The sequence below is a fragment of the Manacus candei genome, unplaced genomic scaffold (genome assembly GCF_025592945.1).
Source record: "Manacus candei isolate 608988 ecotype Guabito, Panama unplaced genomic scaffold, ASM2559294v1 h1tg000047l, whole genome shotgun sequence".
Taxonomy (NCBI): Eukaryota; Metazoa; Chordata; class Aves; order Passeriformes; family Pipridae; genus Manacus; species Manacus candei.
Window position 1 is genome coordinate 2,959,074 of NW_026138095.1, and position 25,550 is coordinate 2,984,623.

The 25,550-nt window shown below is 40.0% G+C and overlaps 1 protein-coding gene across 4 annotated transcripts in view; it reads right to left on the reverse strand.

Moving 5' to 3' along the window:
- Positions 1-25,550, reverse strand: part of CEP112 (centrosomal protein 112) — a 155,433-nt gene that overhangs the window by 48,887 nt on the left and 80,996 nt on the right. For all 4 annotated transcript variants that reach the window (XM_051797644.1, XM_051797643.1, XM_051797642.1 and 1 more), the window contains one exon: positions 9,888-10,118. In XM_051797644.1, coding sequence (XP_051653604.1) covers positions 9,888-10,118 — 231 coding nt within the window. The remainder of the gene's footprint in view (positions 1-9,887; positions 10,119-25,550) is intronic.

Below are 25,550 nucleotides of genomic sequence, written 5' to 3' on the forward strand. Positions count from 1 at the left end.
TCATGTGCAAAGTACTTTTAGTTGGGGGGAAAAAAAGCAAGAATGACTAGAAATGAATTTGACACTACCTGTCCAGAGAATTGCCTTTCTGCAGTACATTGCAATTCTGTGCTTAATGGGGGCCCTCTGAGAAACTTCTTCTGCAAACTGTGCCTTAGGAAAACTCTGAATTCCAGACTTTTCATTTAAAACCAACCGTGTATTTCTATTAATTCTGAAATTGTGGAGAGAAATTAAATACAGACATTTAGCTCTCCCAAAAATTCTTCTGTGAGACTCCAGCTGCAGTTACACCATCCTTACTCTAGGATGCAATCTAAATGGATTTACTGAGCATCTAAATATTTCCCAACATCACTAATGTTGGTTTCCAGGTACTACTGTAGTGAGCCAGGCACCTTTTTGAAAACAAACTGCACGACCTGGCCTAAAATACAAGCCCTGTATATGAGAGAAAGCTTTAAAAATCAGATTAATAGATTAGGTTTGCCACATGAAATTGTTTAATGCCTGAACTATCCTTTATATAAGATGATACAGATGCATGGATCAGGTACTTAAAGGACTGAGAGTGAATTATGGCCTAATCTGAAGCTGCTCTGTGACATTTTGCCAAAAGATTGCTCTGTGTGATAAGCACTGGGCTGGGAATCATGGACAGCACAGGCACAGGAGGTTGATTTTCCTTTGATTCCCTCTCATCAATCACCTGGGAAATGACTCTCGGCGAAATCAGTGCTGTGTTTAGTGATGACAGAGATTCCTGCAAATGAACAGATTCTGATGATCATAATATAGGGAACTGCTTCAAATCTGCCACCCATCACACTGGACAGTTTGGGTCTCGTTGACTTTTATTCACCCCAACTTTTGGGTCAGTTTGGGGTCAGGCAGCTTTTATATCATGGCACGATCCCTTCTTTGGCTCAACACTCAAAGAATACGAACTGAGTAAACCTGGTGAAGATGTGGAGAATGCAACACTCTCCACTTTGGGGTCCTGAAGCCCAGTTTCCCCTCATCTACACACCTAAATTTGGTACAGCACAAATACATTCCTGCATTACGATTTTTAAGATTTCCTGCTTTTCTTCTGTTCTGTCCAACTAAATGAAGATGGTTATTTAAAGTGGGTTTAAGACATTATATCGAAAGTGGTGGCACGTTCTTTTTCAGAGCTTTAACAAAGAAAACATGCACCCAACAGGAATTATCTGGGCTTTTACAAGCTGCCTTTATCCCTCAGGAACACTTGGGCACTGCTGCACAGGCCCCTCTCTCACTCATGTGCTCTGGCTCTCTCCCACTCTAATATTAAAGAAGTTTATAGAGTCAGTCAGGTCCAAATTTTTTGGTACCCAAACAGCTGACACCCAGTAAAATCACCAAGGGACAGGTTGCTAAACATCTTTGAAGATGCAAGTCAAAGCTAAAACTTCCTCCACAAACAGAAGGCAGCAGTTCTGAGATGTGACACTGACTTAAGGACTATTCAATAGGAGCTTTACAATACATGATTCTTTCAGAAACTGGAGATGTCCAAGACTCAGGCACTTTATCATTAAGTATCAGCTAAGTTTACATGCCTTGATTTTAGCCAAGGAAAGACTAGAAGGCTCCTGAAAGAATTATGAAGGGATAACAATGAGGTTTTCATTTTTTTAGATGCTGCATTGCTGTTTTAAGTTGAATTTCGTGGAAGTAACAAGCATTGAACATAATGAATGGCAAGAAAAACGTCCTATGTATCATTTGGAGAGAGAATCTTTTGTGTTAAATAGAAGAAAAACTGGAAACAAGAAGACTGTACCACTAAATTAACTCGGTATCACTAAGCTAACTCGGTATTATGAAATTACATCATTAGATGAGAGCCCAAAAAAAGTTAAGCTTCTACAGTTGGAAAGACAAACACTGAAAATACAACCAAATCCCTGAACAAACCTATGATCTGAAGCCATCAGTGTTCCTTAGCAAGATTATGTTGGATTACTTTTTGTAGTTTTAAATACAACAAAGCTCCCCCAGAAGAGTGACAACTTCCCGGAGCCAGAGCCCATTAATGCAACGATGAGTAACTGTGCAAGTCCAGCAAAGGCCCAATTAAAAGGAGAATGGAATATATTGCTCAATCATCAAGCAATTAAAAACATAAATAAGACATTGGGAGATTCTGAACATTCCCAGTGTTTAATTATTTATCCCTTCTCCATCCTGCAGCTGTAGGTCAGAATTAACTCCTCTGAACTAAATACAGGAGGACTCTTTTGGGGATTTGTACCTTATTCATTTTCAAGCAAACACTCAACTTCATTTCGAATTCACACAAGAACTGCAACAGTTTCACCTAAATCAGATTTTCTACAAGTTAAACACCCCTCCTACACTCAGATGTGATTGTGAAACTACTTTGATCTCTGTTCCCAAATTTATTGCTCTGTGTAATCCATGACAAAATATAATGTGATTTACTGTATCTCTATATGACAGCCCAGCAGCTGACAGAACTTAATAATCTAGCATAAGAAAAAAACCCTTCTGGCACCAAAATATACAAACCATAATTGAGGCACTTTAGTATCACGTTACAATGAAGCATATGCAGACTGATCATAAGAACTTCAAAACAATTAGAATTCTTTTTCACCCGTTTAATGAAGGTGGGTTTTACTCTGTGACATGTTCTGCAGCTCTAAGCAAGTCATTTTGGAACACTTTTCTTTCTTCATATGAAAAACTCTGAAGGACTAAATAGCATTGTTTTACCATTTCCCTATTTCCCAAACACTCCTTCTCCTCCAAAAAGAAGAAGAAAAAAAAAAACACCTGCAGCTTTTCTCTATTACAAGGAAGAAACAGCAAATGTGTGTAAACAATGTCTTCAAATTGTGCCAGAATTTAAATATGCAATGAAGATGTTTTATATTAGTTTGGTCTTGACCACTGGGCATTTTTTTCTAAATTTGAATTTTTTACTGTGCTCACCTAAACACAGATGTGATGGACACGTTCCATGGGGCAGCTTTTGGGCTGGCCTGCACTGACTGTTGGGTTTGGGGGACCTGAGAAGGTCTTGTGTCAGGGATGCTTCACCCCAGAAACTTCCAACCAGAGTAAGAAGTGGAGCTCACGGCATGGGATGCAGGAGAAATTCCGGCTTTTAATTCCAAGTAACAAACACCAGTTACTGCTGTTTGCACCACCCAAACCATGAAGGATCCCCAGTGAAACCAGCAGTGATGGCTGCAGGGAGCAGGATCCAGTACCTGGGCACTGGTTGTAGGATCTGCCCTGTCAGCCCTGACCAGGAACTCAGACCTGATGGTGTTCACTCAATAACTCTGAAATAATTTGAAAATTAATTGGCTGAGTTGTTAAAAAAGCCAAAACCCCAGTAATCTCACATTAGAGTCAGTACTGAACTGGAAAACAGCCAATGTTTTTCCTAATATTATAACATACCCTGGGATATGTAAGGATATCCCTGTAAGGATAAGTAAAATTGGTAAATCAGAGGAAACTGTATCTATGAGGAATCAGCCTTCTCCAGGACACAAGGTATTGGGAAAAAGGGAGATAATGAGGTAATGATTCAATCAGGCTTTTAAAAATATTTAACAAAGTTAAAATAATAAGCAACTGTGTATTGCGAGATAAAGTTGGTGTGTTACAGGTTGTTTGGAGAGTGAAGAAAGGCCCTGGAAAATATTGAAAAAATAATCAGAACAGTCATTCTGCCACTGGAAAAACCTCAGCATTCACCTTATCCACCATCTCCATGACTGTGTGAATTTTGATCTTATGAATGTACTCCAAAGGCTCCAACCTGGATGTCATGGAATTGATAAAAAGAAGAGTATACCCTGGTGCTGCAGAACTAGGGTGGTGTCTGGACACAGACTTAATGAAGAAAAAGGAGACAGAGAAGACAAAAAAACCCCACCTGTGAATGCTTCTACAACAGATCCTTTAGATTAACACTAGTTGGTTAAAAAAAAAAACAAAACCCTAAAAAACCAACCAAACTTCTCAAACAACCACCCAACTCCAATTCATATGACAAGACATCAATAAAGTGCACTGAAAGATGGGTCATATGATAGACCTCTAATTTTAATTATATCAGTCCTTGCTCTGCTGAAAGCTATCTTTTTAATTCCATATTTTGTCATAGTTTATCATTTAGTTCTTGTCTGGTTCTCATTTCTTAACAGCATTGCATCAGTCATTTCAATTTTTAACTCTGTGCTGTGATTTGTGAATGCAAATAATGGTGCTTGATCTCCCTTCAAACATTAATGAAGATATTAAAAAGTGAGCCTATTGCTCTTGGGTGGACCTTTTTTTCCCACAGTTACACCAACTTCTCTTGGTTCCTGACTGTGGAACCAGATTTATAAATACAGCTGGTGAGCAGAAATCTGACCTGTGGTTTTCTGGTTCAGTTTTTTCTGAGTTTTTATGTTAATTTTTTTAAAGGAGGCAGAAGCAGAGTAACTCTGTGAATCACTGCAGCTCTTGCTTTGAAATATCTCCAGTAGGAGAGTGCCATAAATTCTGTTTAGTCTTATTTGAGTGAAACATCCCTGAGATGATTCTACCATCCTTTTCTTCACACTTGGCTCCAGTGATTGAAGACTCTTCCAAATGGTTCCCTGAGGGATGATGCCATTCCTGTGACCATGTTCCTGGTCCACTATCATCTTTCTTTCCTTTTTTTTTGGAGGAATCAGAAGGAGCGGTGCAAAAGGGGATACACTGGAGACAAAACTGCTCTTCTTCCTCCATCTAAAAGCAAAATGTTTTTGCAGGATTTGCTGCAAAGGTACTATAAAGACAGATTAAATAATCTGCTCTTGTGCTAACACACACTAGAAACCTTTTCTCTTTTTGAAATTCCTTTTTTCTTGATCTTCTAGGCTTTTGCCAGGTTTTCTCCAATAAAGCCAAAGTGCTAAGCTCCTTTTTATTAATATTAGTTGGTGAATCACTAACACTGTGTCAGAAATGTTCAAGAACCAAATGTAAGTTAATGTACACAGACTCTACAAAGCAAAAACGATAAAAATATTCCTACTCTGGAGCAGAGAGATAATATCATAGACAATAGTTCTTGGATCATAATGAAAAATGTTCAGAGAGTTGAGAAACATCCAACTCTTCTTGGTAAGAATTGGAGGCTCTTTAAATTATTCATAGCTAAGGCCTAGGTTAAATAATTGATGTAATAGATTCAAACATTTTAAAAAAATGGCACACAGACAACTGGTAGAGATCCTGAACTCATTCAGCAAAGAGACAAACATCTACATCATAATTAGACAAAATTTAATGATATCATTACACTTGGGAAGAAAACATTTTATGGCTGAGCTATTTGCCCCCACGTAAACAACCAGGGAATTGCTGCAAGGAGTGTGCAAACAGTTCCTCTGGATGCTCCCACAAAGAGGGTTATCTCCAGTGGGGCTGGGAGTGTTGGAATTCATGGAGTGAAAGGTCAAAGACTCCACCACACTGAGAGGCCTAAGCAGGAACCTACAGAGCTGCTGCTGAGATGGTCCCATTCTCAGAAGGTCTCAGGGACAAAGATGGAACTGGTTTTGGTGGTTAATGAAATGTAGAGCTGACAGAGAAGAACAAGAGCTGGAGAGACAGGACTCACAAATGGAAAGCACACAATGCTGGTACTTTGTGAGCAGAAGTAATGGCTCAGGGGGAACTCAAGCCTTTTAATCAAGTATCTCTTGGAGCCCCTTTCACCCCTGAAGATTCATTTTCTTTCCCTTCATCTCCTATTCTTTGCCAGTGCTGAACAGTGTGACATCACCTGCACCAGTACTGAGACCAAGTGCCAGAACAGACACTGGGAATTACAGATATTCCTACACATGAAGCAGGAAAACATTCCCAAGGACTCCATCCAACTGGACTGTGTCTGAGGGCTGTGCTGGGCAGGTAATTCATCCCCAGCACAAAGCTTTATGTTGAAGGAAGGACTGAAATGTTCCCTAGGGCACATTATCAGCACCTTATTTGGGATTTTGTATGCAAGAAGTAGCTCAAAAACTAAGCATCCAATTTTAGGACACTGCCTGAAGAGTTTTGAAAACATTTACAAAAACATTATATTACAACATAATCATTACATAAAAGAATTATTCCTAATTAGGAAGTGGTCACTTACACAGTGACCTTAACTTTAAAGTCCCCAGGGATCTTAATTTTATGTGGACTTCCCACCAGTTCTAGGTGGAGTGACTGTAACAGGTATAGACTAGATAATACTGTGAATGTCAAATTTTATTTAAGCTAACAGGAATCTCAGAGCACAACTAACTGTTACATCATTAAAGTCTACAGGCATGACATGCATGGTTGTCTGGCCAGGTTTGATGTCATCCTGAAGTCCCATCTCTCCAGAGGGACCATTTCACAACTGTACTCACATCAGAAGAATTTCAGTCCCAAAATTAAAGTGTTTAACTCTTTTTTTTTTTTTTTTTTTTTTTTGACTACAGCTTCATCCTGTAATCAAATATCATGTGTGTTCAGCACAGTCAAGACACAAAAATGTAAATTACTTCTCCACAAGAAAAGCAGCACTGAAAGGGAATTAGATGTTCCTGGAACCTGCATAAACCTTTAACAGAATGAGTCAAAATACCTATTCAAATATAGAAGTCAATAAAAAAGCTAAATGTCGAAAATTATTTAGAGATGAGAAAAAAACCCCATCATCATCTTCTCCCATTCCAATTTACTCATGTGTGCTGCTCAAAGGGAGCTTTTTTATGGGATATTTTCAGTGTTCCAAGGTTGCTCCCTTTGAGCATTGTTAGCATGGCCACTGATCTGCCTGGGTTGTGCTTTCTGAATGCTCCTTTCCTCTGCCAAGGAAATACCACAGGTGGACCTTGCAAACAGCAGCAGTGCCAAGGCTCACATCTGCACACACTCAGACACGGTTTGTCTCTGCTTTTAGTCCTTCCTGGCAAACCTGGGAATGCTCATCACCTTGGACAGCCCGTTCCACCTGGCTGAGGAGTGTTCCTGATGCAACCTGGAACACACCTGTCCCTGCTGGAATCAGGAGCCCAACTGCAGCTCCGTGTATTCCCAAAAAGCACTGAATCCCAGAATGGTTTGGGTTGGAAGGGACCTTAAAGCCCATCCAGTGCCACCCCCTGCCATGGGCAGGGACACCTTCCACTAGCCCAGGTTGCTCCAAGCCCAACCTGGCCTTGGACACTTCCAGGGATGGGGTAGCCACAGTTTCTCTGGGCAACCTGTGCCAGGGCCTCCCCACCCTCCCAGGGAAGGACTTTTTCCTAATGTGGCTCAAGACTTCACAGAAAAATGATCTTAAAACTTTACACTCATTATTTACAGAAACAAAGCAGAAAAAAAAATATGCATGTTGACAACCCTAATGCTGCCCTTGGAATCTCCAAAGGACATCAATCCTGATGAAGCCTGAAGTGTTTAGGGATTACTCAGGAACTAATATTACAATAAAAAAATGTAGTAGCTTTAAAGTCAAGATTTTTAAGCAAGAGAAAATTAAAGACCTCAATAAATTATGTGTCCCTAAATATTGAAAACCTGCCTGGAATTACCAACCACTATTTCAATGTTCAGTGTGTTGTAATGAAAACTGTTCCTCTGTTTCTGGCCCTCACTCTCCTCCTTCCCACCCCCACAGCAGCAGGACTATGGGGAGGGAAATCCCATAGGAATCCTGCATCTCCTTCTACCCAATTTAACTTCTATTTTTCTTTTCACTTAAGTATGAACCATTTCTTTTGTATTTCCTCATGTCCACAGTGCCACAAAGCAATCCACACAGAAATCAACACTACTCACAGAGGAGATCAGAGGAATGAGATTCCTCACTTGAGAACAGACTGACCTTCAGAAAATCTGGACAGTCAGATGTTCCACACCTAAACACTGAAATTCAGCTTCCCATTGGATTTTTAAGCAATCTTCACGGAATTGGCAGGAAAAAAAAGTAGATTTAGAGAACAAATTTTTCTCCCATATTGCCCTAAATTTCAAGATCCGGTAGAAGAATAAAAAGATTTTAAAAAACAAGTTTCAAGGCTCACGCTGTTATTAAGATGCTGCTTTCTTTTTTACCCCCTCTTGGATAAAATCTCCTTCATCAAAGTTCTGTGGACTGTAACAGGATCAAGATTTGAACTAAGTTAGCTGAAACTGTTACTTTTGAGCTTTAAATGGAGGTTGCCCTTTAAGTTGCTTTGACTTTTTAGACCTTGTGGCCAATTTCCACAGCCCTACATTTGGAAGACAGAAAGGAAGCAGAATGGGAAAGGGAGATTTGAAGATAATGCCAGGTATTTTCACATGTCTGTGAAAGACTTTTCAACAGAGATGCTTTTTTCTTTTCCCCTCCTGTCTTTTACTTAACATGTGCTCTTCAGATTAGAGGCAAAAAGTAGGGATGTAGGTTAAATTAAAAAAAAATAAATTCAATAGCAGTTAATATAGCTGAAAATTAGCAAATTTTTTGAAAAATAGAAAAAATCCAACAAATTAAAAAAACCAGTATTTCTGACAGAAATGACAATTCAAGACTATTAAAGATATTGCCCCATGAAGGATTATTTGTAACTTTAATTTGAGGATGTAAAGAAGTTAACTTTTCTTTTGCTATACTACACATGTAAAAAAAAAAAAAGATCAAAGAAAGAAAAGAATTGAGATTCAAATTCCATTTTTAAGCAAAAATGACAATGTCTTCCTGAGTTAAAATTAATCCTTTAATGATGAATTTCAAAGGTTTAAATACTTTCTGTGACCTTGGCTTTAAATAATTATGCCAAGCAGAGCTTTCCTTACATTCAGAAAAGATCCTGAATTGTTGATCACAGTCATTTTAATGGCTTCAGCCTGGCTGATTTCCAACATAATCCCCCCAATGCTCTTTAAAATTACAGACCAAGAACCTGACGCAGGTAAATGAAATGTCACTTGCACAAAGGCTGCTCAAACAGTCTCTGCAGATTGTTAATTTGTGCCACTGCACATCCCTTTGCAAGAAAATGTGTGATTTAGTGCATTAATGGGTATAAAAGATACTTCAACAACTATCTGCTTACACATACACAGTGTCTATATAAATATTAAGTAGGGGGTTTTTTTTGGTTTAGCTTCTGAAATAAAACTCCCATGTTTTAGCTCCCTAATGGGGGGAAATACTTGAATTCAAGACATGGGTCCAAGGGGATGCTCAGCAAAGACAGATGTGGGCAGTGACCTCCATGGAACAGAACAGGGAGGGAAACCTTGATGGATCTGAAACATAAATTCCCATTTTCAAGCCTTTCCCAGAGTCCTTGCTCACTTAATGCACACAGGCAATATCAGACCAGCCATCATTAGCAACTAGATTTAATCTCCTCACAGTTTTAGCCTGAGTTTTTGCCTCCTTAGGAACTTACCTTCTTTTTTAAGGGACAAAAAGCTTGGTTAGGCTGAACCACCCTTTCTACTCCTTATTCCAGCAAAGAAGAAGTGATTAGCTGGATCCTTGGCTGGCCTTACCTGTGAAATCACCTGTGTTTTTAAAGTCCTGCTGGCTCCCAAGCACCTCAGGGCACCTTCCACCCCTGCCCCCTGGGTGCTGCCCAGGGCTGGAGGTGCTCCCAGTCCCTCTGCCAGGGCTCAGCTCACAGCCACGGCTCAGGGGGAAGGTTTTCATCACAGAACCACAGAGGGCAGACCTACAGCAGACATCTGATTTTCCAGCTCAAGCATCCCCTAAACATTTCCCCCCCAGGGAAGCTTTGCTTAGCTGACTTTTGGGGTGACTGTTCCCCTCTCTCCACACCCCACAGATCTGCCCCATGTGACTCTCTTACCTTGTCCAAGACCTTCTCTGTCTCAGCTGCGTGTCTCTTCTTCAGGTCTAAGATCATTTTTTCCGTCTCCATCTTCATCTTGTTCACTGTGGCCTCCTTTTCTCGAGCTGCCTTCAGCTTCTCCTCGTCCCTCTGACGGCTCAGGTCCAGCAGCTGCTGGTTCCTCAGAGAGTTTGCCTGAATGAGCTCTTCCCTCAGCCTGAGGATTTGGTTCTCCAGGTTACAGATAACCTGTGAGAAAGAACAGACTAAGTGAGAAAACCCAAAGCCACAAAATAAAACCCACTTGATTTTCTTAGAAAGGGTGGTAGCAGCACTCAAAGGATGCTCCAGCCCTTCTCCTGGCCTCTCTTCCCTTTCTCTTCGTGCCTGCAGATGAAAACAGCTCCCCCCTGCCCAAAGCATTGGCAAGGTTGGCATTTTTGGAGGGGGGGGGCCCATAGGTGAAGAAATTCAGTTTGTGGCATATAATCACTGTAACTTCTATCCATGCCTTCTTCTGTTATCCTTAAGAAATCATCTGCCCCCTTTTAATGAGGTATCATCAATCATTTATCAACAGCTCCCAGACTCTGATGTAGGAACACAAAGGGTTGAAGAATCAAAATGATAAGAGATAAAACTGTGCTACTCCTCGTTAAACAGAATACATTCTGTTATTTTACAGTAGTAGTAGTAGGTACACATTTATTACTTCAGATGTACACTTGCATATAACTCTTATTAGTTACTTTTTTAACTCAATTTCTTCCCCAGGTTCTCAACCAAAGTACAAGAGTATCACATCTGAGACACAAAGCATTGTCCTTACAGAAAAGTGGAATGTATGATGGTGCAAGTACATCCATGTTTTCATTCATAAATATAATTCTGAAAATTAGCATTTTCACCAAACCCTTACACAGTTATTTCCCCTTCTTTCCTCCTGCTTCACAAGTAACTTTGCAGTTCCCTGGAATTCCATCACAGAGGATGAGATAATACTGAGATAAGAAACTGATGTTCTACCAAACAAATGCAGGTGACTCAGCTCAAGCTTATTAAAGACTTCACAAAAAAAATCTGATGAAAACTAGTGTATATTTAAAGTTCCCATTGCCCTGGAATGCTAGAATACTGATTCTAGAGCTCTGGGCTTGTCTTTCTTTCCAACTGCTATTTTTCTTCTTTAGACACTTTTAATACACTGTCTGTACTCAGCTAAACCATTTATTTGCAGTGTCTGAGAACCACATAACTACAAAACTTTGAAAAAGAGACATCCATTTCTGACCAAAGTTGGGAGACGTGAATGACTATCAGATCTATTGCCTTGAACATTAATCTCCCAAGACAGATTGTTAGAAATACTGTGATCTGAGAGAGGAAAAAAAAAAAAAATTAAAAAAAAAAAAAAATCAAGGCTTGAAAGTTTGCCCGTTTTTCCAGCTATTTGAACTATCTGGTGTAACAAAGACGTCGTCTCCCTTCAAACCTTCAGTTTGTCCTTCAGCTATCACAGCTGTAACATGTATGAAACAATATTAACCCCCTCAGAAACTTATTTGGCTTCCATGCTTTCTTAATTACTCACTGGCACTGCTCCCCACTGTGTCAAAGGTAAAATTGTGTGTATGGTAGAGAAGGAATGAGCACGTCATTTGTATACAGAACTCTAACACAGGCCACATATTTCAGCTCTATCAGCATTATCTCAAACATATGTTTCATATAGTGTAATCTGCACTAGATCCTTTCCTTCCTCTCCTGAGCTTTTCCTCTACACATGTTTAATTTCTTATTAAATCCGTATACAGGCTAAAAACGTAAAGTACATTTTAGTCTATAATTATAATCCACAATGTGCTTTCATAATTCTTTCGGAAAATTATTTCATCTCAAGATCACAAAAACATGACAGCCTGTCTGGCTTTCCCTTAGCCAGAGAAACACTAACTCAATGAAGATAATAACTACAATTTCTGTTGGATGATATGGTCTGAGTTCCAAACTGACACACACAGCATTTAGGTTTTTCAACAGCTGTCCCAGTGCAAGTCCTGCCTGGAATAATCACAATTATCTTTTAATCTGTGAGAGCTCCTTTTGAGAGCTCATTACCCCACCATTACCACTTTCCTTCTGGTTTTTTTTCACCCCCTTCTTTCTTTTTTAAAATGAAAAGCTTCCTCTAACTACACCCTCCCACACACACATAAGTGAAACTAAGATATTACATGGCTCAGAAGTTCCCTAAAAAGTTTGTTAAAATATTTAGGATAAGAAACCAGGGTTAACTTTTTATAACACAGGGAAAATTCATTCATAAATGACATTACAAGCCAAAATAAAGGCTGGGCGAATTCCTGACTCAATTGTTACGTCTTTTCTGCTTTACTTCATTCTTTATTAATGATTCTCATAAAAAAGTAGAAAATGAAATGGCACAATACAGTGTTTTCTACTGCCAGAAGGAGAAAGTAACAGCTCCCAGCCTTCAGATCCCAAATGGGGAGCCAGTTGATCGTGGGCTGAGTGTTATAGGTAAAGTAACAGTAATTAATATGCAAAGGAGCATTAATGTTGGACCTAATAGATGGCAAAAGCAGATTTGGTTCTATTAGGAGAGAAGAAAGGCTCTGGAGACGGGGTGATGGCAGCGAAACTAATATGATTAAAGGAGTCCCTTTGGAGCAACTTCACTGCCAGTAAGATGATGTTAAGAGACATCTAATCTCCCCAAAGTGACTGGAAAAAGCTTATATTGGGGATCACAGCCACAGTTCCTGTCAATTACTTTCAAATAAGTCCAGTTCTCACAGCCAGATTAGGTTTTCTCATAAACAAAGTCAGTGGCAGAAGCAGATTACACCCGAGCAACTCACTGCCTGAGACAACCTGGTGTGACACGAGATCTTCAAGTGATGAGGGAAATGAATCCCAAACTTTCCAGCACTAAGACTCTGCTATTCCACATGCCAGGTTTAATAAACTATTATTAGACTTAAATGTAGGCAAATTAGGAAAGAAAAAACCCCGAGATGACTTAATTCTCAGTTGTGAAAAACCCATGAAATACAAAACTTATGAGTGACTGTCTTTTTTAACGATTCTGTGAGAAAATAAGAGCTGCAGTTACAAAATCTCACTTCTCATGCTCCAGATCCAAAGGCACAAGGTTTGCTTGCTTTCTTTGGAAAACTGAATCCTCTTTCTCAGTATTGGTTTCTTAAATTTTTCCCTGGCTGCTCTGTTTGGGAACCAAAAATGGCTTGCATGGTCCAAACAATAACTTGGGTACAAGAGCTGCTGTGAGAAATACACATCTTAAACACTCCATCTGAGCAAACTATTATTGTACTAAACTGGATCAAACATAAGAAATAAAGACTCACAGCATGTAATAGGTCCAAAAGGTTATTGCTGTTTGCTTTCTTTCATGGATCAACGTGTTGGAGTCTTTATTTCAGTTGTGTGGGTACAAGTACATGAAATAAAAGAGATTGGTATCTATTTTGGAAAGGATGCAGAAGTTTGCAGCAAGTCCCAGGACGGTCACACCACAAGAACATGCCCCAAACGAGGAAGCATTTTGTAAAATGACTATTAATCCACATAGAGGACAACAAACAGAAAGGCAACACTGGCTTACACAGTACCCCAAATGGAACAGAAAGACAAATACACAAACTGTGTGACAGGGTAGAGGTTTCATGTGAGTTTATATGGCACACTTGTATGTCCCATGGCTGAAGAAACTGCTGGCCAAGGTGGTGATTTCTATTTCTGTTTCAAAGCAATAACTTAGAATTCTAACTAAGAATATCTGTGCCGAAATAAGTGTCATAAAAAGGGTGGGTCATGAGCCCACAGCAATTTGCCTGCAGGGAAAAAAATAGACTTGAAAGAAAAAGAAGAAGGTTGGTCGCTCACTTTGGCCTATTTAAAATGCCAATAAATGTACCACGTGTTATTTGGAAGGAATACATGTGCTCTTAATTTTAAAAAGTAAATTGCATAAGAAAACATAAAGTTGGCAAAAAATTCTAATGAAAATCTGCTGGTGATGTCTGAAACTGCGACAGCTACGTGCAACAGAGAGGAGAAACGAACCCAATGACTGCAGGCTAATTAAAACCAAGGATACTACATTTTCCCTTTATTTTTCAGGAGCCCCCACATCACCCCCATGAAGCATTTCCTTGGATCAGATTCTGAGGAAGAGGCATGAGCACATCTTCACACTCAGGGCCACGGAACACACGGACCTCGCTGTCTCCCTCCCAGCGCATGACACACCAAACCACATCCACCCCATCCCCACACGGCTTCAAACACTGGCAAGGGCACTTCAGAGTCACAAAAACAAGGCAGTGGAGAATTCAGATCAAATCCACTCCTGACCTATTCCCCAAGGCTCAGATCTACAGTCACTGAGGTGTTGCCTCAGCGGATTTACAGTAAGTGAGTAACATCTCCCAGCAGAGGAAGTTGCAATAACCCTCATAGCTCTTCACCCAGGCTGCTCAAACTGCACTCAGCTGCTTAAACACCTCTGCATTTCTCTGGTGGCTCATGACAACTCTTCAAACTGAGTTTCAGAAGTTTTCTGCCCTGGGTTAACTTGGCTTCAGTCGGAGGTGACTGCACTGGGCTCAGTTTGCTGCGTTTAATGTTGCATGGAACACTTAAAAAAACCCACAACAACCCCCCCCCAGAACCTCTGAGCAGTGCTATGGTCTTAGCTCTGAGGTTACAGTATCACAAAGATCCTTTCTAGGATAATAACCTAAAATATCAGCCTGTAACAGCCCTATTTGACCCACCAACATGCAGCTTCTGCCTCTGAGTGCCAGGACCTTCTCAGCATTTCCTCATGTGGAAGACCATTAAAATGAGCAGTGTGTGCTGGGAACCATCAGCTGGACCTTCTGAAAGGGAGATTTGTCTCTTTGTGCCTCATTCCACTGGTGTGACAGCGATGGATGAGGTATCCATAACATCCCTTACTGGGCACTGGATTATTTTGGAAAGGAGATCAGTCCAGTGCAGGGAAAGGAAGTCTGTAGTAAAAACAAATCTCACTTTGATGATGAAGAATTAAAAGGAAAACTAAGGAAGAAAGCAGAAACACCCAGTGATTCAGTGGTGACAATGACTCCCTTTTTACCCAGGATCAGTGCAATGTCCCAGAGGAGGGGGATGAAGTGTCCCCTCCCAGTCACACAGCAACTGGTGACATATCTGCTGCAAAATACCTTAGAGGGATTATCTGCTCAAAGTGGGAATCTCAACTACTTCAGCTTTCTTATGAGCAAGCAAAGCTTTATAAAACGCTGGGAAACAGATCATACAAGTTTCTCTACCATCAGAAAAATAACCAATGCACTTCACATAAAAGAATTCTGAAAAATAAACAAATACACTTGCAGCTCTGAGCTTAGGAAAAAGCGTAGCTGTAAGAACTTCAAATGTCTGTAATGTTGATTTGTGTTTAAAACAAAATTGGTTTGTATTAATGAGTTTTTCTGCTGCAGCTTCAGCAAGTCACAACACTCCTTCTCAGAAGGGATCTCATTCTAGTTTTGGGGAACTATCCCTATGATTTTTATCCTTAAGAGATAAAAGAGTTCAGCAACCAAGGACCAGGCACAGTGCTAATGAATCTCTATCTTTTCGTCCACAAAGCATCCTACTGAGTCCAACTCACCAAGCCAATACTTTAAAATAGTTGTATTTTAAATTCAAGAGTCATTGAAATGTAGTCATCTAAGTTTTTAAAGTCATCTTGTAAATAAAGCTTTGTAATGAACTAAATTATGCCCATTTTAAACAGCTATATTGAAAATATTTTCTATACCACAGCAATTTCAATTAAAATATGTTAAGAAATTATTGTCCAATTTTCCTTGTGACTGGTAAAATCAGCAATTTGTCAATATTATGAACCCTTTAAAAGATAAGATCTGATTTGCAAAGCAAACTACTTTTGTGTAGTCACACACATTATCACAAAGGTAATGATGTGGCAGAGCACAAATTAACAGGGATAAGTAATAAACAGCTATTTAGCTTTCACAGCACAATCTATTACACTGTCAAGTTTAAATGCCTTTTGGGTAAGCACACACAGGCCCATAAATGTGGGCAGATAAATGAAATGGTGTGAAATGAAGTGAAAATGAGCAACAGTTCAGTGACCAACAGGTTGGGCTCAGCTCCTAAGAGCTCCCGAGATCATTCCAAAGGGCATGGGGCTGTGCAAGCTCTTCCAGAGGAAATCAGGGAAGCAACCACCCTCATCACTACAGGCAGTCCTGGTCAGTGGCCTAGGACTTTCTGGAAACACTAAAATATCAGCTTCAATACTCAAAGATGCACTTTATTATATATTTATACAGTACTTTGTGCATATTGAAGTGTTCCTGCTCCTGAGGGGAAAAAAGTTCTGTCCAGAATGTTGCTGCTATTGCACAACTCTTAACTAGGAGCCATCTTTATCCTACATATATATATATATCTCCCATATATATCCTGTATATGACTACATTGCAGCAATGGGGTGAAGTTATTAATACATTCATAAATGAAATGTACACAGTTCATAACTCAGGCTGGATAAGATCAAGTTTAGGTCTTGCAGAACTTACAAAAACCAAAGCTGCACTCACTAACCTGCCCAGCACATGAGGAGTGGCAGCTCTCTAGACTCAAACAGAATATCCAGTGTCAAAAAAACTTCAGTAACAGCAGTGCAGGTGGCAGCTAAGGGTAAAATATTTACTGTTCAGCAGTGTCAGATCCCAATCTCCATATTCCAGGGCTTATGCAAAGGCCTATTGACTCCATCTCCACACAAACTCAGCCTTTCTCACCTTTGCAAATGTACCCCTGACATCCCTCTTGGAAACATCCACTGGGGCTTGTAAAGTGAGGTGTTGAGCTGCCAACTTACATATTTATTCTATTAATTTTACCAGCATTAAGCTGCTTTTAAAGGTCAAACCTCCTTGGTCAGATTCTTTACGTGGACTGTTCCAGCACCGTGTATGCTCTGAAAAATGCCTCTAACATTTATGAAGTATATTACAACTAACCCTGCTTATTTTGTATCTACCAGGGTGTCAGTCAGGGCTGGGGGGCAGGTTTAACACCACCTTACCTGTACAGAGCTAAACATCACTCTCCTCTTCATGTCCAAACTCTGGTGAACACCCCCCTCACCCCAAATCTTGCACTTAACACGGTCCCAAGAACAGTCCAGCACTCTTTAAGGCTAGAATTTACTTATTAGTGATGTATTTGCTCTTGTCTACTCTTGTTCTACAGTTTAAGCATTTTCCTGAAACACAGGGAAAGTGTTGACTCATGAAGAACAATAGTTATCTTCTGCTTAGCTCCGTTTTCAATAAAATTAATGAAAAATGAGCCTTCCCATGTCATTCCTACATATAAACACACATTTCCACAGGTAACCTAACCCCCAAACTGTTTGCTAACTCTGCCATGTACTTCTGAAGGCTGAAAAGGAACGAGCAAGGCCCAGCTATCAAAATGCCAGTAGGAAAAGCTACACTGAACATATTGGCACCACTCTTGTTTCTACACCTGAGAAAGGAGCAGCACATTTTTGAGATCTGCTGCGACGTGACATCAAGCAAAACACGATTTTTGATGATTTTCTGTCCCAAAAGGAGTGCTCTGAAACAGATCTGGACTTTTACAGAAGCCACTTAGCTGCCTAAATACCAGTTAATGTAAATGGCACTTAAGCTACAAACTGGGTTTAAAAAAAAAAAAAAAAAGAAGGGGGGGAAGAAGGAAAGGAAATCAGACATCCATTTGAACAGCTCCGCAAAGAGCTTAAAATTAACAGAGCTTATTTTGATTTCTTAATTTACATAAGTACATTTGATTCCAATTTAGTTAACAGCAGCTAGAAAGCAGAACTTCATATAGGTTGGTTATTGTCACTGCCTTCCTAATAAAATGAGTTTTAGTCAAACAGAAGAACCTTGAGCTTACAAGTGCAATAAAAACAATGCTGTGCACTGGGGAGTGAAAGGATTACTTACCACGTTGAAATTGAGATAAATGTAAATACATTTTCCATTTAACAGTTCTAAGACCTGTAACAGACTTGGCCCTCTTGCCTGGCAGACAGATCCAGAATAGTTTCTCATTACCTGATTTACTGTATTTGCTTTGAAATAGATTAGTGAGTCAAAAATTAAAACACCCAGCCTTCTTTCTCCTCTCCTTTTATCTGATGAAAGAAATGTTTACATTTGTGTTCTTCTTTGTACAAACACAAAGATTTGAATAAGACTGCTGAGAGACCTTCCAGGAAAGGACTCATTTCCTTCTGTCTTTCTACTAAGAATTTTAATGGAGACACTCACATGGGCACAATAACAATCTACAAAACTGCATTAATGGAACTTAAATATGATGGAGATAAAAAAAAATGAATTGGCCATAAATATCTCTTTAATGCAGTGATCCCCTAAAATAACTCATGAGAGCAACACACAGATAAAATACAGAGTGGTTAAAATAATAAATGAAAATCTACATGTAATACCAGGTTTTCTGCATCATACAAATCATAACAATCTATCCCTCAATGATGATTGATGAAAACTATACCAAATGTGTTTAGTCTTCCCCGTTTTCCTTACAAATAACTCTAAAGCTCTAATATTTGTATCTCAGGATTTGAAAGGAAAATATTCCTTTCAGTTCTGAAATGACATTGAAGTAAAGCTTGTTCTGAAAGTGAGGAAAAGCTCCTGATATTCCAGGAAAAGCTCCTGATATTCCTGATATACAGAAATGGAGGCTAAAGATCTCTGTGGTGGCCTGGAAAGAACCACATGGCAATCTGAGAGTATTTCTGTGTCCAGCATCTCCTAAGTCAAAGCTTTTAACAAACATTTGCATTTAAATTTTCCACACATTAAGTTTAAAAGCATTAACATTTCCTGAACAACACGTAATTCTGATTTAAATGCAGACATGATGCATTACAGATTTAAGGATTACTACAGACATTCATCTCTATGAGGCAGCAAAATTAAATGTATTATAATTCCCAATTTGTCCCCAGAAGAGGAAGAGGCTGCATTGTCTGTGAGAAATGTCTTTGCTCTGTCAACTATTGAAGAAACTTCACTATAAGTAAAAAAAAAAGCCAAAACAACCCTATGCCCAAAAAAACACCTAGAAAAGGATCACACACTTTTCTTTTGGATGCATTTGTTTAAATTACTGCTTGAAACAGACATATTTTGAATATTCCAGAAGTTTTACCCCACACAGCCCATATGGGTTTTATGGAGACTGTAACGGAAACGGCATCGGATGCAAAACCTGACAGGAGAAACAAGAGACAAGATGCAGACACAAAGCCTTATTAATAAGCTGTTCATGCATAAAATATCTCCCAGCTCCTGAAGCTCCTACTTGTAGAAAAGCCAACTTTGGGCAGCAACTCCCAGTCAGTCCACCTGCCACGACCAGCCCCTCAAGAGGCACTTGAGGAGACTCCAAGTTGGTGCCTCTGTCCAAGCTCTGCCCTGACTGGTAATAAAGTGGAAAAGATAAATTTTACAAAACTCCAGCACAATCACAGGAAGCCAACTAAAGAAGCCAATGCTGTTATTCTCTGGGCCAACAATTAAAGACTTCAATGCACCAGCCTATGAGTCCTTTTCTGCTCTGCTAAAGAAGGTGACACACCAGGAACCTCTCTCGTTACTGATGTCACCCTGCTGTACTAAAGGTGACAGTCTTCAACCAGACATGAAGCCCTCGTTCTCTGTGTCATGAATGGCAATATTTGTGGGCAGAAATCCTGAAATCCAGCAGCTTCAGAAATAAAAATCATGGCACTCACAGGTTGTAGGCTTTAATGAAATAATCAGCTTCTAACTTTCAACAGATCCCTCATTTCAACCAGTGACAATGGCTGCAGGATTTCTGTTAATCAATGAGTTGTGGTAAATTCCTGTAAATTCCTGTCTATACAGTAGCTGCTTACACAGATGAGATGCAGAATTACACACAGGTATCCAACATCTGGCTTTCTCCTTTTCAAACCAACTCCTCCTTGCAAGGAGGATATTCCAGTGGACTATCTTTAGGGTCAGTCCTGCTGTCAAACAGATAAATGTGTCACCTACATCAGAGGATGGAAATCCTAGAGAAGGAGGTCTTTAGTCTAGCCTAGATGTTAGGCTGGAGTCAAGGGCATCAGATGATGGCACCAAATGTCACACACACAGAGCTGATGCTGTTTCAAGCCTCCCTCTCTGCACCTTCATCTTCAAGTGCTGGTTTCACTATTCCCCTCACCTCAACAGTGGCTCTTCTGACTTGAGAGACATTTTTGGAAGCCTCCTGCTCCACAGCTACCAGTTCAGAGAGATGAGATCAATCACAGGGTGATCTGTCCAAAATAAGTGAGAACTGTGTGCATAACATCTCTTTTCTTGAAATGGAGAGGTTTTTTGGCTCAGCATCTTCCTCTGGCACCTTTACATTGATCTCTGTCCTTTTCATCCTTCTCTGTTTGTCCTTGAATTCAGCTGATGCCACTTCGTTTTCTGAATGACAAATAGGCCACTGCATCCTGAGGCAGGAATTTCTTCAGATTTATTTATGCAACTGTTTCGAATCTACTGTACTTCGAATAAATATTTATATGCAGTTTAAATGCAAAATCTAAATACATGCTAAACACTCAGATTCTATGAAATACCAGTAAAGTAAAATAAGCCATTAAATACATCCATTTATACAGGTCCATGTTTATATTTACTACCCCCTCCTCTCAAAAAAAAACCAAAACCAAAACACGACATCAAAATTGCATTAAGAGACAGGAACAATGTGTAACTTATAAACTGAATACTCTGGCAGGGAACAACAGCTGTGGGAAGGGTTTGAAGGAGAAACTGTTGACTGGAAGCAGAGCACCAAATGGAGCTGTCTCCTTTTTGTACTACAGTGAAGCACAGTCTTTTAAGAGGACATAATTCGCAGGCTTTTGAAATCTGCTGCTTTACTCTCTGGAAAGCATCACTGTTTTGAAGGACACAGTCTTATTATGAGAAAGTAAGAAATGATGACTATCTACGACATTTCTACTAACACAAAGATCAGGGAACTAGGAGAAAGATTATTTCTTGAATACCTTGAGGTGGTAGTTTCGACAAATGGAGATTTTGGGTTTCCTCATACCTAATTACCACATTAATGAAGGCTATGGCTATAAAGGAATAGCAAGGCTCTCTCTGCTAAACCTCCTTGAAAAGCAGGCACGGGAAAACAAACATTGCCTTCCATATAAATGGCTACATTAGGAGCCATTACTGATTAATGCTGAGTATTTTCTCGAAGCCTCTGATGCAAAAGATGCCAAAGGAAGGGTTTGTTTTGCACAACCTTAGAAATGACAGCAATCTACTAAGTACCCCACACAATACTCAGGTAGAGCAGGTAAGAATTAATTGGTACCTTCTCCCCTCCCCAGAATTTCAGATGCTGAAACTGTTTTTGCCTCTATTGAACCAGCTCGGCCTAGACTGGCTTGTCCCGCAGTGACATGTATATTGAATACAAATCAGACAGCAGAGCTTTAAATCTGTGTTGCAGCTCTCATTTCCAATTCGAGAACTGTACTATAATCATAAGCTTCTGGTGGATGAAAGGAAATCAGCTCTCTGAATATTAGCTAATGCCACATTTGCAAGTCCTGAAGAGATCTGTGCTGTTTAAAAAAAAAAAAAAAAAAAAAGAAAAAAGAAAAAAAAAAAAAAGATCATTTCTGGTGAACCTATATATATGAATTGCTTTGTACTGCTCGACTGATAGAAGCGATGCCTGTGCTGGGATTAAACCCTTTTCATCATAAAACCTCATCTGGTTCGGAGTCCAAGTCCATCAAACCTTTTCCCTTTAAAGTCCCGCCTTTGATTCCACATCAATTTATTCAAACCGCAGCTGGGTGGCTGAAAACGAAAGGACAGCATCATTTAAACCAACCATGTTCCCAACTTGAAAGAAGGACTATAATTAAAAAAATGGGCATAAAAGAATGGAAATGGGATAATATTTTTTAATGGTAGTTCAAAGGCCGACAGATGTCAGAGCCTTTGAAGATGTCAGTACACTGAGCAAGGAGTTGCCATTAAATAGTTTGCCTGAGAGGTGAAGCAGCTTTTTAATGACTGAAAAAGCCCTTGCAGACACATCCTTGTGTTTTTAATTTGTCAGAGTTTCTGCAGTATTTTCTGATTAATGACACATGATTATAACTGCATAGCACACATATTTTTATACTTTGTTAAATGAATACTTTATTCCACATTCCTTCAGTGCCAGATAAAAACAGGAAAGCTTTACTACAGAGTCCAAAACTATTCAGATTGCTCAAATATTTATGGTAATTTGAGGGGATTGGCCAGATCCAGAGCTACTATGTGTTGCTACCTTTTGTTCTTTAATGGAGCTATTACTACTGCCATCACAATGTGCATGCATTAAGGGAGCATGTGACCCAGTAACGCATTATGCCCTTCTTGTGCCCTAAACAATAAGAGCTTTCATAATTCACTGATGAACAAAGTCATCAAATCAAAATAACATTAACAAAAATCCCACTGTTGATCCTGAACAATACAAACAATGGCTGTGCCAATGTATTGTAAGCAGAAAATAACTTTTCCAAAGGAAAAAAAAAAAAGCAGATTGCTAGGAAACATCATGTTCAGAAGAAACACAGCAATATTTATAAATGCAGATAAAGTCCCCATCTTGGGCTGAGAAGATGCTCCTCCAACATCCTTCATCTCTCTGTTAACATATGCAAATTTTTTCTATTTTCACCATGAATGGAAAGTGTAGTAGCCTGAAAAACCCAGGGACAATTTCTTTTGCTCACAGGACCATTTCTTTTGCTCACATCCCTGCTCAGCTTTTGTGGCCACGTGCCTGCCAAGCTGAGCAGGGAGAGCCCAGGGACAACCCAGCCCTGGGGAGGGACAGGAAAGCCAGCGCTGGGTGCCCTGCCTTCTATCACACCTTAGAGCAGTCACTGACACGAAAACACAGTTATTACAAGGGAATTTGATTAATGCACTGCTCCTTCTGCTCTTCCTACCCAGATTCAGCTTGTAATTTTGGACCAGAAATAGAAATATGATGGGTTCAGCTAAAAACGTGCAGAGGGGTTGGATGTTCCACAGCAGAGCTCTGTGAGATGAGCTTCTGGTTTCCCCTGAACGTTTACATGATTTCCTAAGTGTGAATATTTGGCTTGTTGCAATCCACATGCACCAAAGAACCTCTCTCAAACCTGCTGCCTACCACCCCCATCAGAACCTCCTGGAGGGGAGGAAGGGAACTCCTTGGACACTGGAGCTGGACACTCACTGGATCCACGGGGGGAGATGAAGGGAGCTGTGAGCCACAGATGTTCTGCCGTGTGTCCAAAACACTGTGCAGTTCTCCAACTGCAAAGGCAAGCACTGGAAATTTTGAAAAGATCGTGGCTGCAGAGAGAAGAAATGTAATTCTGAAATGGAATTCTCCCACATGTATTTACTGAATGAAAACAGAGCCCCGCTAGGAAAAAATATGACTATGTTATGACTTCACTGTAAAGAACATGAAGAAGTGGACTATTTTCAGTACAAATAATTGTAAATCCCATTCCCAACTGACCTGCAGCCTTCCTCCTTGAGTTATTCCAATGTTACCTTCCAAGATAATTTTATTTAAAAGGCAAAACAAAGCCTAACCTACCACACATCACTGGACTACTTGACTTTATCATGAATCTCACAAAGATCTGAAACCTCAGTCTACACTAATGTGACATTACAAACTTTTGCCACTTTTCTGAGTGGGAGCAGCCAGGAAGTTGCTGGGAAGTTGTTGGTTGGGGTGGAGCAGCCACCAGGAACACCCATGGACCAGAGATGGGAGATGAAGAGCTCATTCCCTCTTCCACCCCCATCTCAGCAGTTTGGCAGGTCCTGGCTGCTTGGGGGTCTCAGTAGGAGTGCTGAGATAGGGGCACATTCCAGATGGAATAAAGGAAGGGAGCCAGCTCTCCCCAATCCAAAGGGCCATTGATGTACCACAGAGATGTGGTACTTTCTCCTCACATTCAGTTATTTTGACACTGTGGTAAAAAGAACAAAATAAAACGTTGAATTTTAAGCCCTTATAGTTCAGCTGAAACAAACCTTCAGAGAACAAAGAAAAGGCACTTCTCTAAGCTGTGGGACTTTCTAGAGAATTTCAAATTACTCACAAAAGATGTGTCAGAATTCTGAAGAAACATTACAAGATTCTTCCCAAATGGGAAATATCAGACATCCTGAAAACAATGCTTTGCTACAAAACTCCATGTAAGCAGGCAAAGCTGAGCCATTCAGACTCTATCCATTAGAGGGCAATAATCCATATACACACACTCACACACATATACATACAAAAACACACACACTCTCTCACTTATCCCCAAGTGATTTTAGCAGGAAAAATTAGTATTTTCTCTCTAATGTTAGCCCTGGTAACACTGACAGCCTGGGTCCTGTGCCATTCCCTCCCCCTCCACTCCCCAACAACAGCATCCAACAGATAAAAGGTGCAACGAGAAATTATTCTTTACATTTGCTTTCCCACAAGGAAATCTTTACAATGCACAGCTTTAGAAGGGTTACAGTCAGTTGTTATCAAACACAGCTTGAGGAGAGTGGACAAGTAGCATTTCTATAAGCACAGAAATCATTAGAGGAGTTCCCAAACTTTGAACAGACAAAAATGTTCTTCACGTGCTCATCTCCCACCTAAGTCAAACGTTTTTCCTTTTCCTCCAGTCACATAAGAACCTTTGATAACAGCAGCAACTGCAGACATGGCAAAGGGCCAGGACACTTCAGATGCCTCTTGATGCTACAGACAAACCATGGAAGGGCATTTTTTGATGCCCATTGGAGCCACTTGAGGGAGGCAGCTCACATGCTGTGTCTTCTGCTTTCCTGCTCCAACAATGCCAACTGATAACCCCCACTGTTCATCACAGGTCCCCAACCTCCCCCTGGCTGCCCCCACTTCCCACATCCTACAAGCACAAGTTTGTGATATGAGCTCACTGGGGCAGGAACTGTCTGTCCTTACATATTACAGAGAAACCCCCCCCGAGAGGATTCCAGCAATACAAATAATTGCCATCAACCCTTAAACTACTGCTTGTCAACATCTCATTAGCTGCAGGATTGCTGGAGTTCACAGGAACACCCAGGCAGCTGGATCAGTCACATAATGACCAGTAATTCCTGTGAGCATCCACACTCCATTGATTTGTGTTTGGGGTGGAGTTTTTTTCCCTTTTGTTTGTTTGTGGGCTTTTTGTTTGTTTTTGTTTTGTTTGGGTTTTTAAAAAAATATATTACTCTGCAATTATCAATCTGTGTTTCATTAGAAACAGCAATTCAGGTAACAATTTCATCTAACAGCTCATTGTTTTCAGCAACTGCTGAATAAATATTGATTTTACATTAAACTAAAGGTTTAATTTAAGATCTGACTTCAACTTCATAAGGTCCAAGATGAAGATGTAGAGTAACACACTGGCCATGTTGCTATCCCAGACAGGACACTTGTGCCCTT